General features: G+C 45.8%; 3 protein-coding genes and 1 pseudogene across 13 annotated transcripts in view; 2 read left to right on the top strand and 2 right to left on the bottom strand.

Moving 5' to 3' along the window:
• The window catches only part of XRCC6 (X-ray repair cross complementing 6), a 42,931-nt gene extending 41,506 nt beyond the window's left edge, over positions 1-1,425 (bottom strand). For 2 of the 5 annotated variants that reach the window (XM_007099897.4, XM_007099898.4), the window contains exons 1-2: positions 1,357-1,425; positions 114-200 (exon numbers count right to left, since the gene is read on the bottom strand). In XM_007099897.4, the coding sequence (XP_007099959.2) occupies positions 114-192 (79 nt within the window). In that variant the 5' untranslated portion in view covers positions 193-200; positions 1,357-1,425. Of the gene's footprint in view, positions 1-113; positions 207-1,356 lie in introns of those variants that run through there. The other 3 variants (XM_028490687.1, XM_028490686.1, XM_024127354.2) reach the window with 2 other exon arrangements.
• LOC112065898 (40S ribosomal protein S23-like) lies at positions 559-1,350 on the bottom strand (annotated as a pseudogene).
• A 240-nt stretch (positions 1,426-1,665) lies between the features above and the next one.
• DESI1 (desumoylating isopeptidase 1) overlaps positions 1,666-21,376 on the top strand; it is a 23,789-nt gene continuing 4,078 nt past the window's right edge. For 2 of the 5 annotated variants that reach the window (XM_028490684.2, XM_028490682.2), the window contains exons 1-5: positions 1,667-1,971; positions 14,505-14,526; positions 15,654-15,723; positions 18,782-18,891; positions 19,561-19,683. In XM_028490684.2, coding sequence (XP_028346485.1) covers positions 1,884-1,971; positions 14,505-14,526; positions 15,654-15,723; positions 18,782-18,891; positions 19,561-19,683 — 413 coding nt within the window. In that variant the 5' untranslated portion in view covers positions 1,667-1,883. Of the gene's footprint in view, positions 1,972-13,251; positions 13,455-14,504; positions 14,527-15,653; positions 15,724-18,781; positions 18,892-19,560; positions 19,684-20,087; positions 20,301-21,376 lie in introns of those variants that run through there. The other 3 variants (XM_055085334.1, XM_028490683.1, XM_024127339.3) reach the window with 3 other exon arrangements.
• Positions 20,908-21,376, top strand: part of PMM1 (phosphomannomutase 1) — a 29,752-nt gene continuing 29,283 nt past the window's right edge. For all 3 annotated transcript variants that reach the window (XM_055085333.1, XM_007099904.3, XM_007099902.4), the window contains exon 1: positions 20,908-20,984. The gene's annotated coding sequence lies outside the window, so the exon portion shown is untranslated. The remainder of the gene's footprint in view (positions 20,985-21,376) is intronic.

The following is a 21,376-nucleotide window of genomic DNA, read 5'->3' as shown; positions in this document are numbered from 1 at the left end:
TCTCTGGGGAGAGAAGCGTGGGCCACAAGACATCAAAGATCACCCAGCAGAGATAGGTAGGGAAAGTCTTTCTTCCACACACACAAGGGTACATGTTAATGAAAGTCACTTACCACCTGCTTCAAGGCCCTCCTCTTGATCTTCTTCTTCCTCATCACCCTGATTTTTGTAATAAGACTCCCACCCTGACATGTTGGTTACTGCTCACAAGATGAAAGAAAGTGGAGATCAGTAACAACCAAATTTAAACCTAAAAGTTATCGACCCCTAGGCTTTTTTGAGTTCTGTCCTAAAAGCTACATGTTACTCCAGAGGAACGTGGATGCTGGATCCTGCTGCCTGGAGAGCTTGGTAATTGAGATGCAAGGTAAAAGGGCATGGGTATCATTGCTGCAATAGCCTCACCTTAGCTGTCCCTTAAGGACAATTCAGGGCCGGTGGCCCGTAATGCCCTCTCTGACGGGTGTGCTGGGGCAGCCTGACCTGGAGGTCCAGTCCCGTCTCCGGCATCATCTAGCATATGAAAATTTATTACTACCGTGCTTTCATCATCAAAACTTATGATCTTGGTCTTTCCTTTTTGCCTTTGTATAAGGCCAAAAGAGAGACACTGGCTACTCTGACAACCTTAAAGCAGACTCCAAGAATGTCACCAACAGCATGACCTTTGCGACCAAATCCAGAAAGCAGAACTTCATCATTTTCCTCAATAAAATTCAAACAACCATCATTGGGTACAAAGGCTGTGATTTTTTGTGCCATTCTTGATTAGCTGAACCCTGACACACTTCCTGATGGCAGAATTTGGCTATTTGGCCCCTACTTTTTCAAGCACAATTCCCTTGGCATGAGAATCACCTCCAAAAGGGTTGGCCTTCAGGGCTGTACCCAAATGGGCTTTTTTGTACTGTTTATCATGCCACTTCTGGTCTCGTCGGCGGCTACGGAGCTTCCTGGCAGTACGAAGACCGCGACACTTGCCCATCCTGCCTGCGCCACGGGCCTAAGCGAAAGAGCTCCGGCATCATCTGGACTTGAGAGATCCCCGGTCCAGTGTACTGCGTCCTTTAGCAGACCCACTTGTCCTCATCCCGCCCCCAAATCTCCCCCAACTCCTCAGTCAGCTATGCCCAGTGGGGTCTCAAACGCAGGCGGGCCTCCAAGGCCGGGTGCGCCTCCCCTCGGAGGAAGGAACAGGGATCAGAGGCTGTCTCCACCCCTCGGGTCCGCACACTTCCGCACACTTCAGCCCCACGATGAGGCTACGGGGACGCGCAAGACTGAGTGGGCAAAGCAAAATGAAGCCAGCCCTGGCAAAGAGCAACAAACACAAAACTCAGCCCCCTTCCTACCTACCTTGAGCGCAACGTAGAGATCAATGCGGGCAGAAGGCGGGGCGCCGCACACGCGCTGGCTCCGGCTCCCGCTCCCAATCAACGCCCCTTACGTCATCACGCATAGTGCGCACCTTTCTCGTCCAGCTGACACGCCCACTCCCGCAAGGCGCTTTCCACACCCGTCCCGAACTAACACCACCCCGTCCTCGAAGCCCCGCCCACTCCTGGAAAAACCCGCCCCTCGCCACCCGTCAGGACGGTACGCACATGCGCGAGAATGAGTCCCCGCCCGCGTCCCCGCCCCCGCCCCCGCCCAGTCTTCCGCGCGAACCCGGCCGGTCCTCACTCTGTCACCTCACAGTAGTCGTTGCCGGTGGCGGGTGCGGGGGCGCGAGCAGCGCAGGGCGACCTCTTCCCCGCCCCTCAGGCCGGGCCCGGGCTCGGTCTCCCCGCTCCCTCCGCTCCCCTCCCCCGTCGGGTACGGGAAGGTCTAAGCAGCTGCCGGGTGCCTGAGGGACTTAGTGGCTGCAGCCGCCACGGGTCCCGATGGAGCCGCCGAATCTCTATCCCGTGAAGCTCTACGTGTACGACCTGTCCAAGGGCCTGGCCCGGCGGCTCAGCCCCATCATGCTGGGTGAGGGGCTGGGGGCGGGCGGGAAGGAGGGCGGGAGCCGGGCCGGAGGGCGCCGAGACGGCCGGCCGAGGTGGGGAGGCCTGGGCCATGGCTCAGGGGAAGGCCCAGAGGATGGAGAAGAACCCCAGTAGAGAAGGTGTGGGTCTGAGGTTTGGGCTCCCGAAGCCCCCCTTGGCCCTCATCACGTTTGAATCCAGGGAGAGGGGATAAAGGAGTCACGCTCTCCCCTAGACCTTCAGAGCCACTTCAGCTGGGAGGTGGGGGAAGCCGGCGCTGGGTCCCCGTGGGTTTCCTGACTCGCTTGGGGAGCCCCCTACACTCCTTCCTCGGCGCTGTGGAGGGGAGGTGAAGATACCTGCCGCGCGGTGCCCCTCGTGGTGAAAGGGACACTGCGGAGGAGAGCCTTCCCTCCGTGCCAAAATGAAACTCTTTGTGCAGTCTCTGGGGTAGGTGGGGAGAGAAAGCTAGAGCTGCACAGGGGCCCAGCCGTTGCCCCCAGGTAGAAGTAAAGTCGGGTCTACTGGAGCCCCAACTCAAGAATTCACCAAGTTCCGCCTGACAGTGCCGTCTTCTCAACAGCTTCTAAGTTAATTGCTTTTGCCCAGGTGGTAAGAAAGCAATTCTGGGGGAGGATTGGATGCTGTTGTGGCAGTAAGGGTTAGTAAGGGAAGTATTTCGGTTGTGCTCCATTAAACTACTTAACTGCCAGGAGAGAAAATCAGCCCTAGTTCAGCATAGATCAAACCTCTTTATAACCCAAATACCAAAATGTCTTGTGTAACATAGGAATTGTCAGGTTTGTGATTTCAGATGATGTTGGGCAGGAAAGGATTCTGGGAATTGAAAATTGAACAGCTTTGGCAACATCCATTTGAATGGCTAGTATTTCCTGGCTTCTATGGAGACATTAGAGAATGTTTTAGTTCATGTCATGTCTGTGAGACAAGAGGGCAGAGATCAAGTAAGCAAGGCTGCTTTTGAGTTTCAGTGTCCTTGAGTTTCTAATGTGTCTTAGTGGGTTGAACTTAATCTCTTAACCCTGGGGCAATGAGTGATTCCTATATTTGGCTTCACATCAGAATCACCTAGGGTGCTTGTTAAAAATACAGATAACTTCATTACCAGCATATATTGTTTTTTGTTAAAATACAGATAACTTCATTTCCAACATATATATTTTTTTTAATTTTATTTATTTTATTTTTGGCTGTGTTGGGTCTTTGTTGCTATGCACGGACTTTTCTCTAGTTGCGGCGCGTGGGCTTCTCATTGTGGTGGCTTCTCTTGTTGCGGAGCACGGCATGTGGGATCTTCCCGGACCAGGGCTCGAACCCGTTTCCCCTGCATTGGCAGGCAGATTCTTAGCCAGTGTGCCACCAGGGAGGTCCCCAACATATATTGTTAAATGGGAATAGAAAAAATGAAGTTGAAACAGTTCTTTAAATATGCAGTTGTCTGTTTAAAGCAAAGGATACATGGTTGTTTAGGCAAATAATTATCTGGAAGATACATAAGAAAATTGCTAACAAGGGGCACAAGTTTGATCCCTGGTGGGGGAAACTACATGCTTCACAGTGAAAGAAAAAGAAAAGACATACATATATTTTCTATTCAAAATAGGCAAAGTTTTTTTGGCTACGCTGCGCAGCTTGCGGGATCTTAGTTCCCCAACTAGGGATTGAACCCTCACCCTTGGCAGTGAAAGCGTGGTGTCCTAACCACTGGACCTCCAGGGAATTCCTGCAGAGTTTTAAACATATGGATTCTAGAGTCTTATTACACAAGTACTTAATAAGAATCTTTTGGCGTTTTGATCCAGAAATCTGTATTGTTAATAAGCTCCTCAGGTAATTCTTATGTAGCCAATCCATTATTAGAAGGTTGGGCCTAGATCTCCAGTTGTTAAAATGAATAAGGCAAATCTGAAAGCAAACTAACAGAGTCACTGTTTGAGGAAGGTGCTAGTCACTAGTACATTACATCAGTCAAGTTCTGACTAAACGTCTTGGAATGGAGCCATTTAGTTAGCTTGATCATAGTGAGGAGTTACTTAGGTATTTCCTAGACCCATAAATAAAAGCCTCCACCTTTACACTGGATATTTTTTTGTTCTATTATATACTAGTTATTGATTTTAGCTAAAGGGGGCCTTAGGGTCATTGATTCATGATTCATTCAGCAGACATTGAGTGTCTGCTATGTGCTAGTCCCAGTGTTAAGCTTAACTGAAAATGATGTGATAAATAAAGGTGTTCTCTGTCATCATGGAGCTATTTAGTGGGGAAGACATTAAAAATAAATAAGCAAATGAAGTAATTACAAATCGTGATAAGTACTAGGTTGTGCAGGAAGCCAACTGGGGGCTGAGACAGAAAATAAGAAGAGAGACCTACTTTAAATAAGGGGATCAGAAGTAGTGACTTTTAAGTTGGGAATTAAAGGATGCGGAAGAAATAGTCACAAGGTGGGTGGTGAGGGAGTTATAATGTTCGAAACAGAAGGGGGATTAACCTGCCAAGGCCCTCAGGCAAAAAAGAGCCTGGCCTGGTCTAGAAGTGACCTGGTCTTTGTGGAGTTTAGTGGGTACAGAGAAAGGTGCCATAACTGAAGGTGGAGTACTGGGACTCCCTCCCACCCCCCAAACCTTTTTTAGTAGATGTGAAATCCTAGAAGACCTCAGCCAACCTCATCAGTTTGGCACATCTGATTCCAGTGGTATTTCTGAGAACATCACCTTGCCTGCAAATCTGATTCTCTCTTCTCTATCCCATTTTCTCATATTGCTTTTATGCCTTTTTCAAAAGTAATGAATAAAGGGTTATCAAAGGTGGTAATCATTACTTTCTAGAGTTAAAAACTTATGGAAAATGGGCATTGCCTTACAGGTTCATCCTATCCAGACATCACTAATCTTAAAGTTGGGTATGTCCCAGTTCTGTTAGGAGCCATCTATTACTTTCCCATTCCTAAATATATTTGAACCTTTAAAAAATCAATTTGTTTCCTGATTTTTGCAATGAATTCTAGAAGCATATTAATAGCTAGATTTACTGAGTGCTTACCATGTGCCAGACCCTTTTTTTTCTGAGTATGTTCATGCGTTATATTCTTCACCACAAATTTGTGAGATAGGTCCTGTTATTATCTCCATTTTTCATTTGAGGAACCCAAGATATAGGACATTAAGAAATTTGCCCCCCAGGTCACACAGCTGGTAAGTGGCAGAGCTGGGTTATGAACACAGGCAGTCTGACTTCCAGAGCTCATTCTCAGGTATTTTGCTATACCACCTTTCCTCTGTAATGTGTTCCTTTATAATTGATGTAAAGTAGGTACCTAGTTCAAGTTTATAAAGGCATCTCTGGCCAAGTGTTTCAAATTTGGATGAGGAAAATAGCTGGATTCAGTGTGTATGTGCCATTCATAATCATAGTTTTATGATCATCCCTCCTAGCCTTCATTGTCCTGAACTAGTGTGACCTCATCAGCAGTGCCATCTTATTCTTTTTTTTTTTTTTAAAGGGGGAACTTCATGGGTGGAGTGGCCTGGCTCTTTATCTAGTTATAGTAGCCTCTTATTATGACAGCTCCTCATTGTAAGACCCCCATCTAGTCTATTACAGTCCTGATTAGACTAGATAAAGCCCAATGTAATTTCTTTCTCCCCTGAAACAATGTAGACTCCACAGTTTTACCTTGTCCAGTTTTCAGTCTTCTAGAATTGCTTCCCATGAAGGTATTCCTGCTCCACAGTCTTTTGCTCATAATGAAGACAGTCCTGGAATTATCCTTATCGCTCTAATCGAGCAGACAGCCTGATTGTACTTTTTTTTCATCGTTACTATTTGCCTAAGATAGTTAGCTATTATGATTGTCCTTCAGTTTGTCCTTTTAATAATTTTGGCTGCTGTTTAAATTTCTTGACCTCTTTCTGTGCTAAAATACGTAAAGATAATGGTGGAGGTTTGTTATATTTGTTTAATCGTGGTAAGGGATACTTTCTATTTGTTGATTGTTTTCCGATCTGAAGTTTGTGTGCAGGTACGTGTTCCAAGATCACATTTATTTTTCTTTACAAGTCTATCTCAAAATTGTTGTCAGGTTTAAAGACTTAGGCATATGGAATGTGTGTGTGTGTGTATTTCTTGGCAGAATGCAATCAAATGAATATTTGAGATTTTTACACTGCTCAGTTCCTTGCTTAATTCTGTAGTACAAATAGTAATGAAATAAAAGACATGGACTCTGTCCTCGAGGAGTTTAATTAGTTAAAAGTAATGCTGTGCATATGCAACATTAGATAACAGCACAAAAGAGATTATGATTAGGACTTCCCTAGTGATGCAGTGGTTAAAAATACACCTGCCAATGCAGGGGACACGGGTTCAAGCCCTGGTCCAGGAGATCCCACAGGCCACGGAACAACTGAGCCCGCGTGCCACAACTACTGAGCCTGCGCTCTAGAGCCCATGCTCTGCAACAAGAGAAGCCACCGCAATGAGAAGCCCGTGCACTGCAACAAAGAGTAGCCCCTGCTCGCCGCAGCTAGAGAAACCCCACGTGCAGCAGCAAAGACCCAACGCAGCCAAATAAATAAATAAAAAGAGTAAATTTTTAAAAAATAAAATAAAAAGTGAATTTTAAAAAAGACAGAAATTATTGGGCTTCCCTGGTGGCGCAGTGGTTGCGCGTCCGCCTGCCAATGCAGGGGAACCGGATTCGCGCCCCGGTCCGGGAAGATCCCACATGCCGCGGAGCGGCTGGGCCCGTGAGCCATGGCCGCTGAGCCTGCGCGTCCGGAGCCTGTGCTCCGCAACGGGAGAGGCCACAGCAGAGGGAGGCCCGCATACCACAAAAAAAAAAAAAAAAAAAAGAGAAATTATGATTAGATGCCAAAAAGGGGTGAGTGGTGAAACAATTATTTTAGGCCTTGAAAGATGGGACAGGCCATGGTGGGCTGGATGTGTCAGAAAGACTGAAGCAAGAACCTTGAGCTCCTGGAGGGCAGGAACTCTGACTCCCCTGTGTGTCCCCAGTGGCCTTTCAGAGCTAGTGGTCAGTAAATATTGATTATAGGAATGATTGAGACTTGAACTCAAGCTTAAAGATTAAGTAGAATTTATTTGAATCTGAGGATTTTTTTTAATGTTTTAATGCCATCTATTGTGCTTTGTTTTAGATTTTTTTGTTCATTGTGTGCACTGTTTTACATCCGTCCAGTGAATTAATTTAGTAATCATGCAGTTTCTTTCTGGCAAAATGAAAAAACACCAAGCCCTTCGTGATCCTTCTCCTGCTTTTCTCTCCACCCTCACCTGTCTCTACATACTGAACACACTGTACATGAGCCTTTCTCAACCGGGTTCCACAAGAGAATTAAGCACTAGGGGAAATGATCTGAGTAGCTATTTTCTCATTCTCCCAATAGATTCCTCAGGGCATAAGGGCTTAATTCTCTTGCAGAACCCCAGTGGAGAAGGGCTGTTTCACACAGTAACAGGACTGAACCCGTTCAGTTCTTTTTTACCTCTAGACTTTCAAAGGCTGTGCCCTCTGCCAGGAATACTTTCTCTCCCCATCTGTTAGCCTGGATAACTTCTACTTATCCTTGAGGTTTCAGCTGAAATGTTACTTCCTACAGGAAACTTTCCCTGTCCCCCACCTCGCAAATCTTGGTCATGTGTCTCTATAATGTGCTGATAACATCCTGTAATCTCCTTTAATAGCATTTATCATTCTATTTTTAAATTGCATGTTTTCTCATCTGTGTCCACTCCCCCAGCCCCAACTGGACTCTAAGCTCCAATGGGGGCAAGAACTCTTGAGTGTATCCTCAGAGTTTAGCACAGTTACTGGCATTCAGTAAATACGAACTGAGTAAATGACAGGAGGTTGCAGACCTACCTCAAAGCATTGCTACAAGGCCTGACTAATAACAACAAGCAGTGGTTAAGAGGGAACCTTCTGAGTACTGCAATAAAGAACTCACAAATTAGTTATTTTTATTCTGAGAAAGAATCCTGTACTGGCTCCAAGGAATCCTAGTGCTAGAGTATTAAGTAGTTTTAAATCTACCCTTTTTTGAGGATTAAAATACCCTCTTAGTTTTTAGCAGTGTTTTGCATTTTGATTTTGTGATAACCTCTCTACCTAAAGGAGGGGGCAACTGCCAATAGGCATTTTTTTTAGCCTATAGGCACAGAGGTCCACTTAGGTTATACAAATGTATCCTTTTACCTTTTACCACTACATTTACCTGGTAGTTCCAGAGAAGAATAAGCTGATTTTTTGAATTAACCCCTTCACATTGCTGGTAATCTGGCAAGTCAGATTAAAACACTGCCAATTAAGAACACTTTGTCAGGGACTTCCCTGATGGCGCAGTGGTTAAGAATTCACCTGCCAATGCGGGGGACAGAGGTTCGAGCCCTGGTCCGGGAAGATCCCACATGCCGCAGAGCAACTAAGCCCACAACAATGTGCCACAACTACTGAGCCTGCGCTCTAGAGCCTGTGAGCCGCAGCTACTGAAGCCCGCATGCCTAGAGCCCGTGCTCCGCAACAAGAGAAGCCACCGCAGTGAGAAGCCCTCGCGCCGCAACGAGTAGCCCCCGTTCTCTGCAACTAGAGAAAGCCCATGCACAGCAACAAAGACCCAACGCAGCCAGATAAATAGATAAATAAAAAGAACACTTTGTCACTGTGGGGTGAAATCTAGGAGGTGAGCTAGGGCTACTTTTGATTTATACTAATGAGCTAATACTGCCTGCCCCTGGAGTCCCAGCAACATCACCCACTTTATGCTTATTAATAGAGATTTATTTAGCATCAGCAGTATACCAGGTGCCGATCTTGAGCACAACCCATAACCAGGAGGAATGTCTATATGCACAAGCTCCATTACCTTAATTGATGAGGAGGTAGATGGAGTATTTTCTCCTTGGCTTTTATGTAGTGACTTTACTCTTACAATCAGTTGACGGCTGACTAGTGTGGACCTCACTCTGCATTCTTTGTTGTTCATGATGAAAAACAGGGCTAATATCCATGTCTTCCATTTGTTTTCTTTTTTTTTATTATTTTTTATTTTTAGCTGCGTTGGGTCTTTGTTGCTGCACGTGGGCTTTCTCTGGTTGCGGCAAGTGGGGGCTACTCTTCGTTGCAGTGCACAGGCTTCACATTGCAGTGATTTCTCTTGTTGCAGAGCACGGGCTCTAGGTGCGTGGGCTTCAGTAGTTGCAGCATGCAGGCTCAGTAGTTGTGGCACACGGGCTTAGTTGCTCCGCAGCATGTGGGATCTTCCCAGACCAGGGCTCGAACCCGTGTCCCCTACGTTGGCAGGTGGATTCTTTTTTTTCTTTTTATAAATTTTTTTTTTTTACTTGTTTTTATTTTTGACTGTGTTGGATCTTCATTGCTGCGTGCGGGCTTTCTCTAGTTGCATCAAGTGGGAGCTACTCTTCATTGCAGTGTGCGGGCTTCTTATTGTGGTGGCTTTTGGTTGCAGAGCACGGGCTCTAGGTGCATGGGCTTCAGTAGTTGTGGCACGAGGCTCAATAGTTGTGGCTCACGGGCTCTAGAGTGCAGGCTCTAGTTGCGGCGCATGGGCTTAGTTGCTCTGTGGCATGTGGGATCTTCCCAGACCAGGGCTCAAACCTGTGTCCCCTGCATTGGCAGGCAGATTCTTAACCACTGTGCCACCAGGGAAGCCCTTCCATTTGTTTTCATGTGCATACCTCATAGGCTTCAAAATCAATGCAACGGGACGTGCCAGCAAGCTTAGAGACATGCAGCCATCTGACCCACCCACTCTCCAGCTTGCTGAGGAAATCCTAGTGGGAAAACAATCTGATTCTATAGTGTGCTAATATCCACTGAGCCACTGAGCCTAATTCACATCCCAGAATGGCCTTGTGCCCCAATTCAGTCTCAAACCCCCACCATCTACTACTCAGCTACTGCACCTCAGTCTGGCTGAAAAAATTTTTTAAATCAATTCAGTCCCATTTTACAATGCCTGTCACCCCCAGAGGAGGCCATGACGCTCGTTCTTGTCCTCATGAGAGCAGGCCACTGAGCAGCCAACCTTACGTTTCTACCTGAGCTGCTCCAACAAGTGCATGATTACATCCTTTTTTTTTCTTGTCTTTACACTGGACAAACCATGCATCTTTATTTACCTGTTTGAAATTATGTTAATAAGTATTTGTTCCACTCTATCATGTAAAGATGTTGTGAGAATAAGGGTAACTATGAAGCACTTTAAATTAAGAAAGGATGTAAATCCACTCAATCCATTTTAAATGTTGTTGGCTCCAAGTGTTTGGTAGATGGATTAATAAATGAAAGAATGAATAAATAAGAGGATCTTTTTTCTATAGTTTCTATCACCATTCTATGGATGGATGAGATCTTAAGCATACCTTGATATAGTTGAATAAGGAGGAAGTATAATGTCCAGCTTACAGATAAATTTAGTGATCAATACAGAGAATATAATATCAAGCAGAATAAAGTAGGGTTTGTATCCCACAACTTTTGAATTGTTTTTCAGGTGTAAAATAAGTGGCAGGATGGTCTCTGAGGCCTCTCTCCAAAAACCCATGATTTTAGTAGGGCTGGGTTTGAACCGGTACACCTGTACCTGCCACCTGTCCACCTGAGTCATTGAACATGGGCATCTGAGAAGGCAGTAGCAGACTCAGGGTGCAATATTCCAGGGTTGCAAAGTCATTTGAGTAACAAGCCAGGGCAGCCAAGATTGGGGTTAAGAACTTTGGCCTCATTAGCACTGTGTGTCAACCACAACAGCTGTGCATGTAGCATCTCTGTTCCAGGTTCTTTGCTAGGCGCTAGATTGCAAAGATGCATAAGAAACTACCCTTGTCCTTGAGACAATTATAGTCTAATGAGGGAAAAAGACATGTAAATAGGTAGTTTCCATACCAAGGTACTTTGAAAGCAGCCATAACACTTTCAAATCGTGAAGCCTAAAAGAAGAGTTAGTTTTTGTTTGTTTGTTTGTTTTTATTTGGCTGCATCCGGTCTTAGTTGCAGGATCTTCGTTGTGGCACGTGGGATCCTCTGTTGCAGCACATGGGCTTCCTTCTAGTTACGGCATGCAGGCTCAGTAGTTGCGGCACGGGGGCTCTAGAGCCCGGAGGCTTAGTTGCCCTGCGGCATGTGGCATTTTAGTTCCCCGAACAGGGATCAAACCCAAGTCCCCTGCATTGGAAGGAGGATTCTTAACCACTAGACCACCAGGGAAGTCCCAGAAGAGTTAGTTTGTGGGGGACATATATTATGTGCCACGCACTGTGCTGGGCCTATTTTGTGTGACATCTCTTTTAACCTTGGAAATGTTATGAGGTAGACACTATGTTTTGTTTTGTTTTTTTTCCTGACAGAATAGGAAACTAAGGTTTAAACAATGCCATCCAGAAAAACTTCCTGCAATGATGGAAATGTTCTAGATCTGCACTGTCCCACCTCTAACTGCTAGCCACATGTGGCTACTGAGTACTTGAAATGCAGTAGTCAACTGAGGAACTGAATTTGTTCTTTTAATTTTAATAGCCACACGTGGTCAGTGACTACCATACTGGACAGCTCAGGCTTAGAAAAGTTCTCAGCTTCTACAATTTCATCTATATGATCTGGTCCTCGATTACCTCTGCTCATCTCCTGCTTTTCTCCTCCCCACTCACCCAGTCTAGCCACACTGGCCTCCTTAAGGTCCCTCAGATACACCTAGCATGTCCTGCCTCTGCAGGGCTCGCTCCCTTGCCTCCTTCAGGCCTTTGCTCAAATGGCACTTTCTCAAAGAGGCCCACCCTGGCCATCCCTGAAACTCCCAGTGTCCCTTACCCTGCTCTTATTTTTCTTTATCACTCATTATTGTTAACCTACTATGATTTATTATGTTTATTATTAGTATTTATTGACTGTCCTATCTCCCCACCCTGTAAATACAATGAAAGAGTATTTTTTTTCATCTCCTTTGTTTACTGACGTATCCCTACTGCCAAGAATATTGCCTGAAGTATAATAGTCACTTCATAAACATTAGTTCACTGACTGAACTGATAGGATTCAGACCTGGCCTATCCACACTAGAACCTGTGTTCTTGTTCACTACACTGTACTTCTTCTCATACAAGTATAGTGTTTTTCCCAAAGTAAATGAGAGCAGGAACAGTTAGAGAAAGCAATATTCCTTATATGTCTAGTTTCAGGCATCATTGCATGTCTCCAAGGAAATAAACAACAAATTGCTGCCATTTAGACAGCAAGTTGTTTTATAAGTGGCAGTACAGAAGACCACATCAGCTCTACTTAAAATGCAATGTTAGGGCTTCCCTGGTGGCGCAGTGGTTAAGAATCCGCCTGCCAGGGAGTCCCTAACATTGCATTTTATTTATTTATTTATGGCTGCATTGGGTCTTTGTTGCTGCACGCAGGCTTTCTCTTGTTGCAGCGAGCGGGGGTTACGCTTCATTGCAGTGCGCGGGCTTCTCATTGCAGTAGCTTCTCTTGTCGCGGAGCACAGGCTCTAGGCGCGCGGGCTTCAGTAGTTGTGGTGCATGGACTTAGTTGCTCTGCGGCATGTGGGATCTTCCCGGACCAGGGCTTGAACCGATGTCCCCTGCACTGGCAGGTGGATTCTTAACCACTGCACCACCAGAGAAGCCCCTTCTTTTACCTTTTGAAAGTCTTCACCCTTTTCCCCAGGAGGCTATCATATGTAATATCTCCATTTATCAAACTTCTGTGTGCCACACACTGTGATGCTTTATACAGATTATCATTACTGGTTACAACAACTTTGTATTGAAGAAACTGTGGCTCAAGTTGAGTAAAGTTGCCCAAGATCCACCGCTAGCAAAGGGAAAAAGCTCAGCTCTGAACCTGTGCCATATTCTTAACTGCCTCTGATGACACTATGCTGAGCCATCAGTAGGTTGTCATGCAGGACCCATGGTTTCTTCTGTGTCTTCCAAAAAAAAGAAAATTAGGCTACTGTTATCTTATTTTAAAAGCTTTCTTACAGGGGCGAAATAGTGCAACTTATGCAAAGGGAGAAGTATAATCATATCACCTCTCCTTCCACACAGTGCCTAGAGTTTCATCCTTTAGAAAGTCACAGGGCAAACACTGAAGCATTGAAAGTATTCAATTCAGCAATCAATAAACAGTTACCATGAAATTATTACCAAAGGTGAATGAGTGTTGTTTGATAATGTTCTCATGTCTTTCACTGCCCTTCCTCTTCATCCTTAGCACTGTGGAATCTCCTGTGGACTACTGCAAAGACCTCCTCACTCTCGTCTGCTCTCTCTACTCTCTGCCCTCCAATTCATCTTCTATTCCTACAGTTATCTCTTAGAAGACACAGTTATCATTTAAAAACATGGATCTGATCTGGGCACTCTACTGCCTAAAAACCTTCAATGCCCCACAGTGTAGGGCAGCCTTCAGTCCAGGTTTGCTCTACTTTGCTCACACCCTTGCCTGCCACTCGTCGTCTTACCACCATCACTGCACCCTTTGCTCTACCCTGCAAGACCTTAGTCTTTTTCACAACTATGCATTTGCACATACTATTCCTGCTGGCACAAATGTCCATCCCTCCCCCGTTTGTTCATTGGTTGAATTGCAGCTCGTGAAGGTAATTCTTTATCTTTATTATGTTTACCACTATTATGGAGCCTATCAACATTGTGTTTTAGTTAGTTACGTGTGTCTCTCTTTCCATTTGACTTTGGGCTCCTTAAAGGCAGGACAGTAATCTGTTCATATTTGCATTTCCATACCTCACATGATTTCTGGCATATAGAGGTGTAGAACACATGTGCATTGACTATTCAAATGGATGGCATCTGCAGTTTGCTCTCTAATTTTCTAAAGGATTTCACCTCACATATGCTCCATGAAGAAGTGGACAATAGTTTTTCTATACTATTTTTAAGATTTTTTTTTCTTTTTTCTTTTTTTTTTTTTTTGCTGTGGACCATTTTTAAAGTCTTTATTGAATTTCTTACAATATTGCTTCTGTTTTTTTATGTTTTGGTTTTTTGGCCACGAGGCATGTGGGATCTTAGCTCCATAACTAGGGATTGAACCCACACCCCCTGCATTGGAAGGCGAAGTCTTAACCACTGGAACACCAGGGAAGTCCTCTATACTATCATTTTGCTTTATCTCTGTAGATGAGACAAAGAAATTAAAAAGGCAGAGTTGAGTTGACCCTAAAGGGGAAAGAAAAGCAGACATAAAATTGGGTACCTCTATACCAATGTTCCATCTTGCATTTTGCTTAAGGATTCTGATTATTTTTTCAGCTTATTTAACACAACATACATACCATGTCATGACCTAAGGACCTTATTGGAGGAGAATTGCATTCCTAGAAAGTCCCCCAGGAGGTTTATAATGGGTTACTCTGGGTTTGACTGATGTTCTGAATTTAGTCTGTCTGGGGGGCCAGTTAGTCTAGTCCCAAGTGGTTAAATCTCTTCTTTTTTTCTCCACAGGGAAACAACTGGAAGGCATCTGGTAAGTTGGGTGGGACTCCTTACATTGGCTGGTTTATGAAACCAAATAGCACCCATGCATTTCAGGTTCCAATCTGTGGCTTCCAGTTTGAAACCTAGCTCTCTCAAGTCACAAATCTTCAAGTTCTAAAGCAGTGGTTCCCAACCAGGAGTTATCAGTGTCTCGAGACTTTTGGGGTGGATGGGTGAAGGCCAGGGATACTGCTATAAATATCCTACATTGTACAGGACACCCCTCCACAATGAAGAATTTTCCAACCAGAAATATCAGTGGTGCAGAGGTTGAGAAAGCCTGTCCTAAAGAAAGGCGGAATGATGTCATGCACACCCCTGACCAAGCTTTCTAACTATGGAAGTCACGAGTATCTCACATGTCTGTCTTAGAACACATTCTACTTTGGTCTCAGACCCCTCCCTTTCAGACACAAGGTGGTGGCTGGGCTCAGTTCCATTTCTAAGAAAACCTTAGGTCAGCATTCTGTCTGGATCCTAGAGCCTGCTGACATATTGGTTGACCAGAATGACCCTTTGCTTTGTTTGACTCGAACCAAGAAGTAATATGAGCACCTTCACCTGAAATAGTTTCACACTTATCATCTGGTCTTTCTCTCAACATGGTCCAGGTTAACTGCTCCTGTTAGTTTAAAAAGTCTGGGAACACACCTTGGTCTGCAGAGATTTATTTCAGTAATTGATTTGTTAATACTGGGGTGAATCTGTAAGGACTCCTCTCTGCTTACATGATCTACAGCGGTGGTTCTCAACAAGGGACAGTTCTGCCCCAAGGAGACCTTTGGCGATGTCTGGAGACATGTTTGTCGTCACAGCGGAGGCAGGTAATGCTAGTGCCATCTAGTGGGTAAAGGCCAGGATCTGCTGAACATTCTAGAATGCACAGGTCAGTTCCCACAACAAAGGATTAGCCAGCCCCAAATGTCAGTAGTGCCAAAGTTGAGAAACTCTGGCCTATGGTATTTATCTTAGCTTCGTTTGATTAGTTTTATAAAGATGTTGACCTTATAAGTCATATCCTTAGGCAGAAATCACTCTCATTGCAGTGTGGTGTTTGCTTTTTCTCAGACCAGTTTTCAGCTCTCTGGCTTATTCTGCCTCTTCTCTGCGTTGCAGGCACACCTCCATAGTTGTACACAAGGATGAGTTCTTCTTCGGCAGTGGCGGTATCTCCAGCTGTCCACCGGTGAGTGTCTTCCCCCACCTGTCTGCAGTCTCAGGTTCCCATAGACCAGAAAGCATAGTTCCTCATGGTGACCTTAAGACTCAGCTCAAGAATACCCTTCCCAGATCTTCCAGCTCACTGCCCTCCTCTCTGCTCCCATCGTATTCGTGGTCCCTCTGTGTCACACTGAGCATGTTATGGTGAAATGGGCTGTTCCTGAGTCTCCAGGGGGAGCCCTGTGTAAGCTCCTTGTAAGCTGAGACTGTCTCATTCTTCTATCACCATCACCAGCTCAGTGCCTTGTGCATGGTATGAACTCAATCAGTGTGAAGCTCAGTCAGTGTGAACTATGAGGGCTCTGAGAGGTAAAATGAGTTGTCCAAAGTTACATGGCCAGTTACAGCACCAGTACTAAAACTCAGGTCTCTCTGACTCCAAAGCCCATGCCCTTTTCCAGAAAATTTCTGTCACAGCTGTCTAAGGGTCGTCACAGGAGGTACTCAAGCAAAGACCAAAAAACCATTCTTTTTTTAAAACATTTATTTATTTGGCTGCGTTGGGTCTTCGTTGCTGCACACAGGCTTTCTCCAGTTGCAGCGAGCGGGGGCTACTCTTTGTTGAGGTGCGTGGACTTCTCATTACGGTGGCTTCTCTTGTCACGGAGCACAGGCTCTAGGCATGCGGGCTCAGTAGTTGTGGCATGTGGGCTCTAGAGTGCAGGCTCAGTAGTTGTGTTGCACGGGCTTAGTTGCTCTGCGGCATGTGGGGTCTTCCCGGACCGGGGCTCGAACCTGTGTCCCCTGCATCGGCAGGTGGATTCTTAACCACTGTGCCACCAGGGAAGTCCAAACCATGCATTTTGATACTTATAAATGGGAAGTCATTTTTTTTATCTCTTCCTCCCACTGCCCCCCCCCACCTGCTATAACAAGTCCTTCGTTAAGCCCAAGTCTGTTTCACCTTGTAAGTGTATATTAAACCATTATAAATGGGAAGTCATTTTTTTTATCTCTTCCTCCCACTGCCCCCCCCCCACCTCCTATAACAAGTCCTTCGTTAAGCCCAAGTCTGTTCTACCTTGTAAGTGTATATTAAACCAGTCTAATTCTCTTCATCTCATCTCATTTTTCCAGAGCTTTCACCTTAATCCAGGCCCCCTCATTTCTAGCCTGGACCACAGCAATTCATCTACTCTTCCTTCTCAATCAGTTCTCCGTACAGGTGGCAAAGTGATTGTTTCAGAATGAAAATCTGATCATGGCATTCCCCTGCTTAAGTCAGTACTCTGCCCGTTGCTCTTGGAATAAAAACAAAAAAGCTCAGCATAGCCTACAAGGCCCCATCTGATCTGGTCTCGGTCTCTCTCTGGGTGGCCTCTTTGCAGGTTGTGCCCTTCCCCACCCCCCTCTTCTCATTCCTTGAACACACGTTGGACATTTAAACCTGTCCTCTGACTTCAGTCTACCTCCCTGATCCTTCATGTGGTTATGCCTCTCCATTCTCCAGATGAACTCAATGTCACTTTCTCAGCCAAGTCTTCTCTGACCCTTCGGACTGGGAAGGTCCCTGTCTTAAGTACTGACAGCAGTACTTTTTCCAACAAGACCCTACCGCAGCTCGTAATTATACATGGTTTATGGGATTTTTTTGTTTGCCTTCCCTGGTAGACTATAAGCTCCATGAGGGCAAGAATCTCATCTGTTTTGCCCAATGCCTAGCATAAGCCCTGGCAGATAGTAAGTTCTCAATACATATTTGTCATACGAGTGAATAATAGGGAGTTGAATAATGACCTTTTAGTTCCTTGCAACTCTGACTACAATAATTATCCTGCTCACCATGTTTTCCCCAGTGCCTAGAACAACGTCAGGCACATAGTAGGTGCTCAATAGCTGCTATTGTGTGAATTTATGATCTTCTCCGGGAGCTCTGCTCTGGAGTACTCTCCCTTACTCCTCAGCCCATTCCCAGCTCTCTCCTCTTCAGTGACCCTGTTGCTTTCTGCTTGGCTGGTTTCCCCCAGGACCTCGGTCTCTCCTTGAGTCTGCTATGGCAGTCTGTTAACCCATGGCTGAGACTTTTCTGTAGGTCTTTCGGGGACCATTAACTCCCTTGCCAGGGGAACCCTATCACCTCGTTAAATTAGCCTCACAGATCAAAAAGGAACTGAATTGTGGAAATATTTGCCAGCCTGCCAGCTTCCTCACAGTTCTTCACATTTTCCCAGTGTTACAAGGGATATCAAGTGTGTCACACAAAAAAACTGGCTGCATACACTATGAATATAGACCTGGAAAGATGGCCTGTCAAGTGTGAGCCATTTCTAGTCGTCCTGTTGTGCCCTCGTGAGTAGGCGTGTTGGGGCCAAAGGGAGACTTCAGATTCCGGGTTTCTATCCTTTTATCAACTGAATGAATGGACAGTGTCAGGAGTCTGACCTGCAGGAGACTAAGCTTCCCAGGGCCCCGCCAGAAACAGGACACCTGACTTCTTAGCCATGTTGCCAGCACGTGGCGATGGAAAGTCTCCAGGGAGCTCTAAGCCATTATAACCTTGACACAAATAGGAACTAACTCTTGGGCTTCCCTGGTGGCTCAGTGGTTAAGAATCCACCTGCCAATGTGGGGGACACGGGTTTGAGCCCTGGTCTAGGAAGATCCCACATGCCATGGAGCTACTAAACCCATGCACCACAACTACTGCACTTGCGCTCTAGAGCCCACAAGCCACAACTACTGAGCCTGCGTGCCACAACTACTGAAGCCCGCGCACCTAGAGCCTGTGCTCCGCAACAAGAGAAACCACCACAATGAGAAGCCCACGCACCGCAACGAAGAGTAGCCCCAGCTCGCCGCAACTAGAGAAAAGCCCGAGCGCAGCAACGAAGACCCAATACAGCCAAAAATAAATTTAAAAAGTAAATAAATTTTTTAAAAAATAATAATTCTTCATCTGTCCTGGGTGCTCTGAGAGTTAAAAGTTGTTGGAACAGAGCATTTGTGGTCTTCCATGGGAAGCCACATGAAAAAATTCAGTGGAGAGAGTGATTTACTGACTTTCTTTGGGTTGGCTTTTTTAGGGAGGTACGTTGCTTGGGCCCCCAGATTCTGTGGTTGATGTTGGGAGCACAGAAGTCACAGAAGAAATCTTCCTGGAGTACCTGTCCTCCCTGGGGGAGTCTCTGTTCCGGTGAGTGGAGACAGGGGTGGTGGTTAGTTGTGTCTGTCTCCCCCACTAGATGATTGGCCCCCAGAGGGCAGCCACCAGGTCATTTCCCCCAGAACACTCGGCGCAAGGTCTGACCCAGTATTTGCTGAATAAATATGAAGGGAAAGCAGTTAATCATTACACAAAAAGAGCTCAGCATTGCCTCCAAGGCCACTGTTCCATCCCAGCATATGTATTGCTGAAACTTTTGAGGAAAGGAAGTGCTGTTTATTCCTTCTGATTAAAATCAGCTGCTGCTATTTCAGCACATGCTGCTCTCAACAGCAGTATTTTATCCTGAAAATCAAAAACGGGGTTTGTAGAGAGGTTGGGATAAAATACAAACTTGAGCATATTTTCTCTTAAAGAAGCTTTAGTCAATTTGAAGTGTTAAACTCTAACCCTGTAGCTCTGCTTTTGTGACTATAAAGATTCTCCTGAAACTGTGGCGGAGCCAAATGTGTTTATTTCATCCTTCCCTTAAAATGCCCAGAGTGGCAAATCAGGCTCTCCTTCTGGAGTGTAAGAGAGGGGAAATCGCAGTCCTCAGATTCAGCTGTGCTCACCACTCTGTTACCTGGTTTGAATGGTTTCCCATACATGGTTGATGACTTTCATATCTGTTTCCCAAACCTTTCTCCCAACGTACAGAGGTGAAGCCTACAACCTCTTTGAACACAACTGTAACACCTTCAGCAACGAAGTGGCACAGTTCCTGACCGGGCGGAAGATCCCTTCTTACATCACTGACCTTCCCTCTGAAGTTCTCTCCACGTAAGTGGCCTCTGTCTCTGTCTCTGCCTTTGAAATCCCCATTCATAGACAGGGCCTCTCCTCTGGCCCACATCTGCCCCCACTGTTCTCAGCAGAATCCTCCCAAGCTGGGTGGGGTGTCATGATGGCAGCTTCTAACATAGAACGCTACCATTCTGTCTACTCTCGGGTGCTCACCTGTGTTACCTTCACCCTCCTTGGAGTTGGACCAACTCTACCCTGACCTGAGTGCAACTGCAGAACTTAGAAACCCAGTTGACGCTGGCCCCAGTGTTTGTACAGAGTCCTGGCATCTGTCTTCCCCATTGCACATGAAGCACGCCACTCCCCAGAAGTGCCCACTTAAAAGACGGTTTAGGGCTTCCCTGGTGGTGCAGTGGTTAAGAATCCGCCTGCCAATGCAGGAAACACGGGTTCGAGCCCTTGTCCGGGAAGATCCCACATGCTGCGGAGCAGCTAAGCCCGTGCGCCACAACTACTGAGCCTGTGCCCTAGAGCCTTCGAGCCACAGCTACTGAAGCCCACGCACCTAGAGCCCGTGCTCCGCAACAACAGAAGCCACCGCGATGAGAAGCCCACGCACAGCAACGAAGACCCAACGCAGCCTTAAATAAATAAATAAATTTTTTAAAAAATAAAAGGCAGTTTAGATAGATGAGCCGAGAGTAGGTCAGAGAATTAGTAGGGTGACTTGTTTTGAAACTGTTGTTCGTCCTTCTTCCCCTGCACCTTGAGTTCTTTGACACCTTCAAAGACAACCTCCCACTCTCCCTCGTACCTCGTAGCGCACAGTCAGCCCTCGGTAGATGTTTTCTTCAAAAACACTGTGTAGCCCCTCCCTCCCTGATGTGGTCCAAGCTTTGTGGGCCATCATCCAGGCACCCCCAGTGCCATCACACCCCTCCCTCCCTTTGCTGTTGATTGCGTTCAGGCAGTCTCTGCCCACTCTAGGACCAGGTCCATTTGCTGACTCTGAATCAGTTTCTCCTGAACTGGGGACCTGTTCAACAGGGATCCTGGCAGGTTTAGCAGACTCAGCAAGGTGAGCTGTTCTTCGCACCCAGGTAGGAGCCCCTCAGGAAAAACTTACACAGGAAAGAAGGCTATTGTCTGTGTCGAGGTGGTGAAGAGACCCCCATGTCCCAGTCCTGGCCCTGCCTTCCTATTCCTTGGTGAGTGTGTTAAACACCACAGCATTGCTGAAGGATCTAGGTTATAGAGCCCTGAGCAAACCCAAGTAGCTGGAATATTCTTGCTGTTATTACTTGATGGGTGAGGTTCCTGGACTTGTTGGAATTGGGGTTAGTATTTCTTCGTTTCATCAGTTTATGCTTTAGAATATTTCATTTCCTTTGAATATGGGGATGGTTTTCAAAAATGGCAGTATCACCGAAGAAAAAGAAAGCCAGTAACTGAGATGTGTTGCGGGCAACCGGATTTAAGGTTACAGTAATCTTGGAAAGTCTCTAAGACTACAGTATTTGTGGTCTTTTTTCCAGCTAAGCTACTCTGAGAGCGAACTGGGAGCCCTTTATACAGTGGCATTAACACCTTCTGACATCCTGCACCTGTCATTTTTCCTGAGTACTCCCTGTACTCCCTAGAAGACCTCAGTTCCCTGAGGAGTCCAATTATGTGCCATCCTCACTTCTGACTTTTTCTTTTTTTTTTTTTTTTTTTTTTTTTTTGTGGT

This window comes from Physeter macrocephalus, chromosome 6 (genome assembly GCF_002837175.3).
Source record: "Physeter macrocephalus isolate SW-GA chromosome 6, ASM283717v5, whole genome shotgun sequence".
NCBI classification, from domain to species: domain Eukaryota; kingdom Metazoa; phylum Chordata; class Mammalia; order Artiodactyla; family Physeteridae; genus Physeter; species Physeter macrocephalus.
The sequence above is the reverse complement of the archived record's forward strand: the minus strand, read 5'-3'. Positions and strand labels throughout refer to the sequence as shown.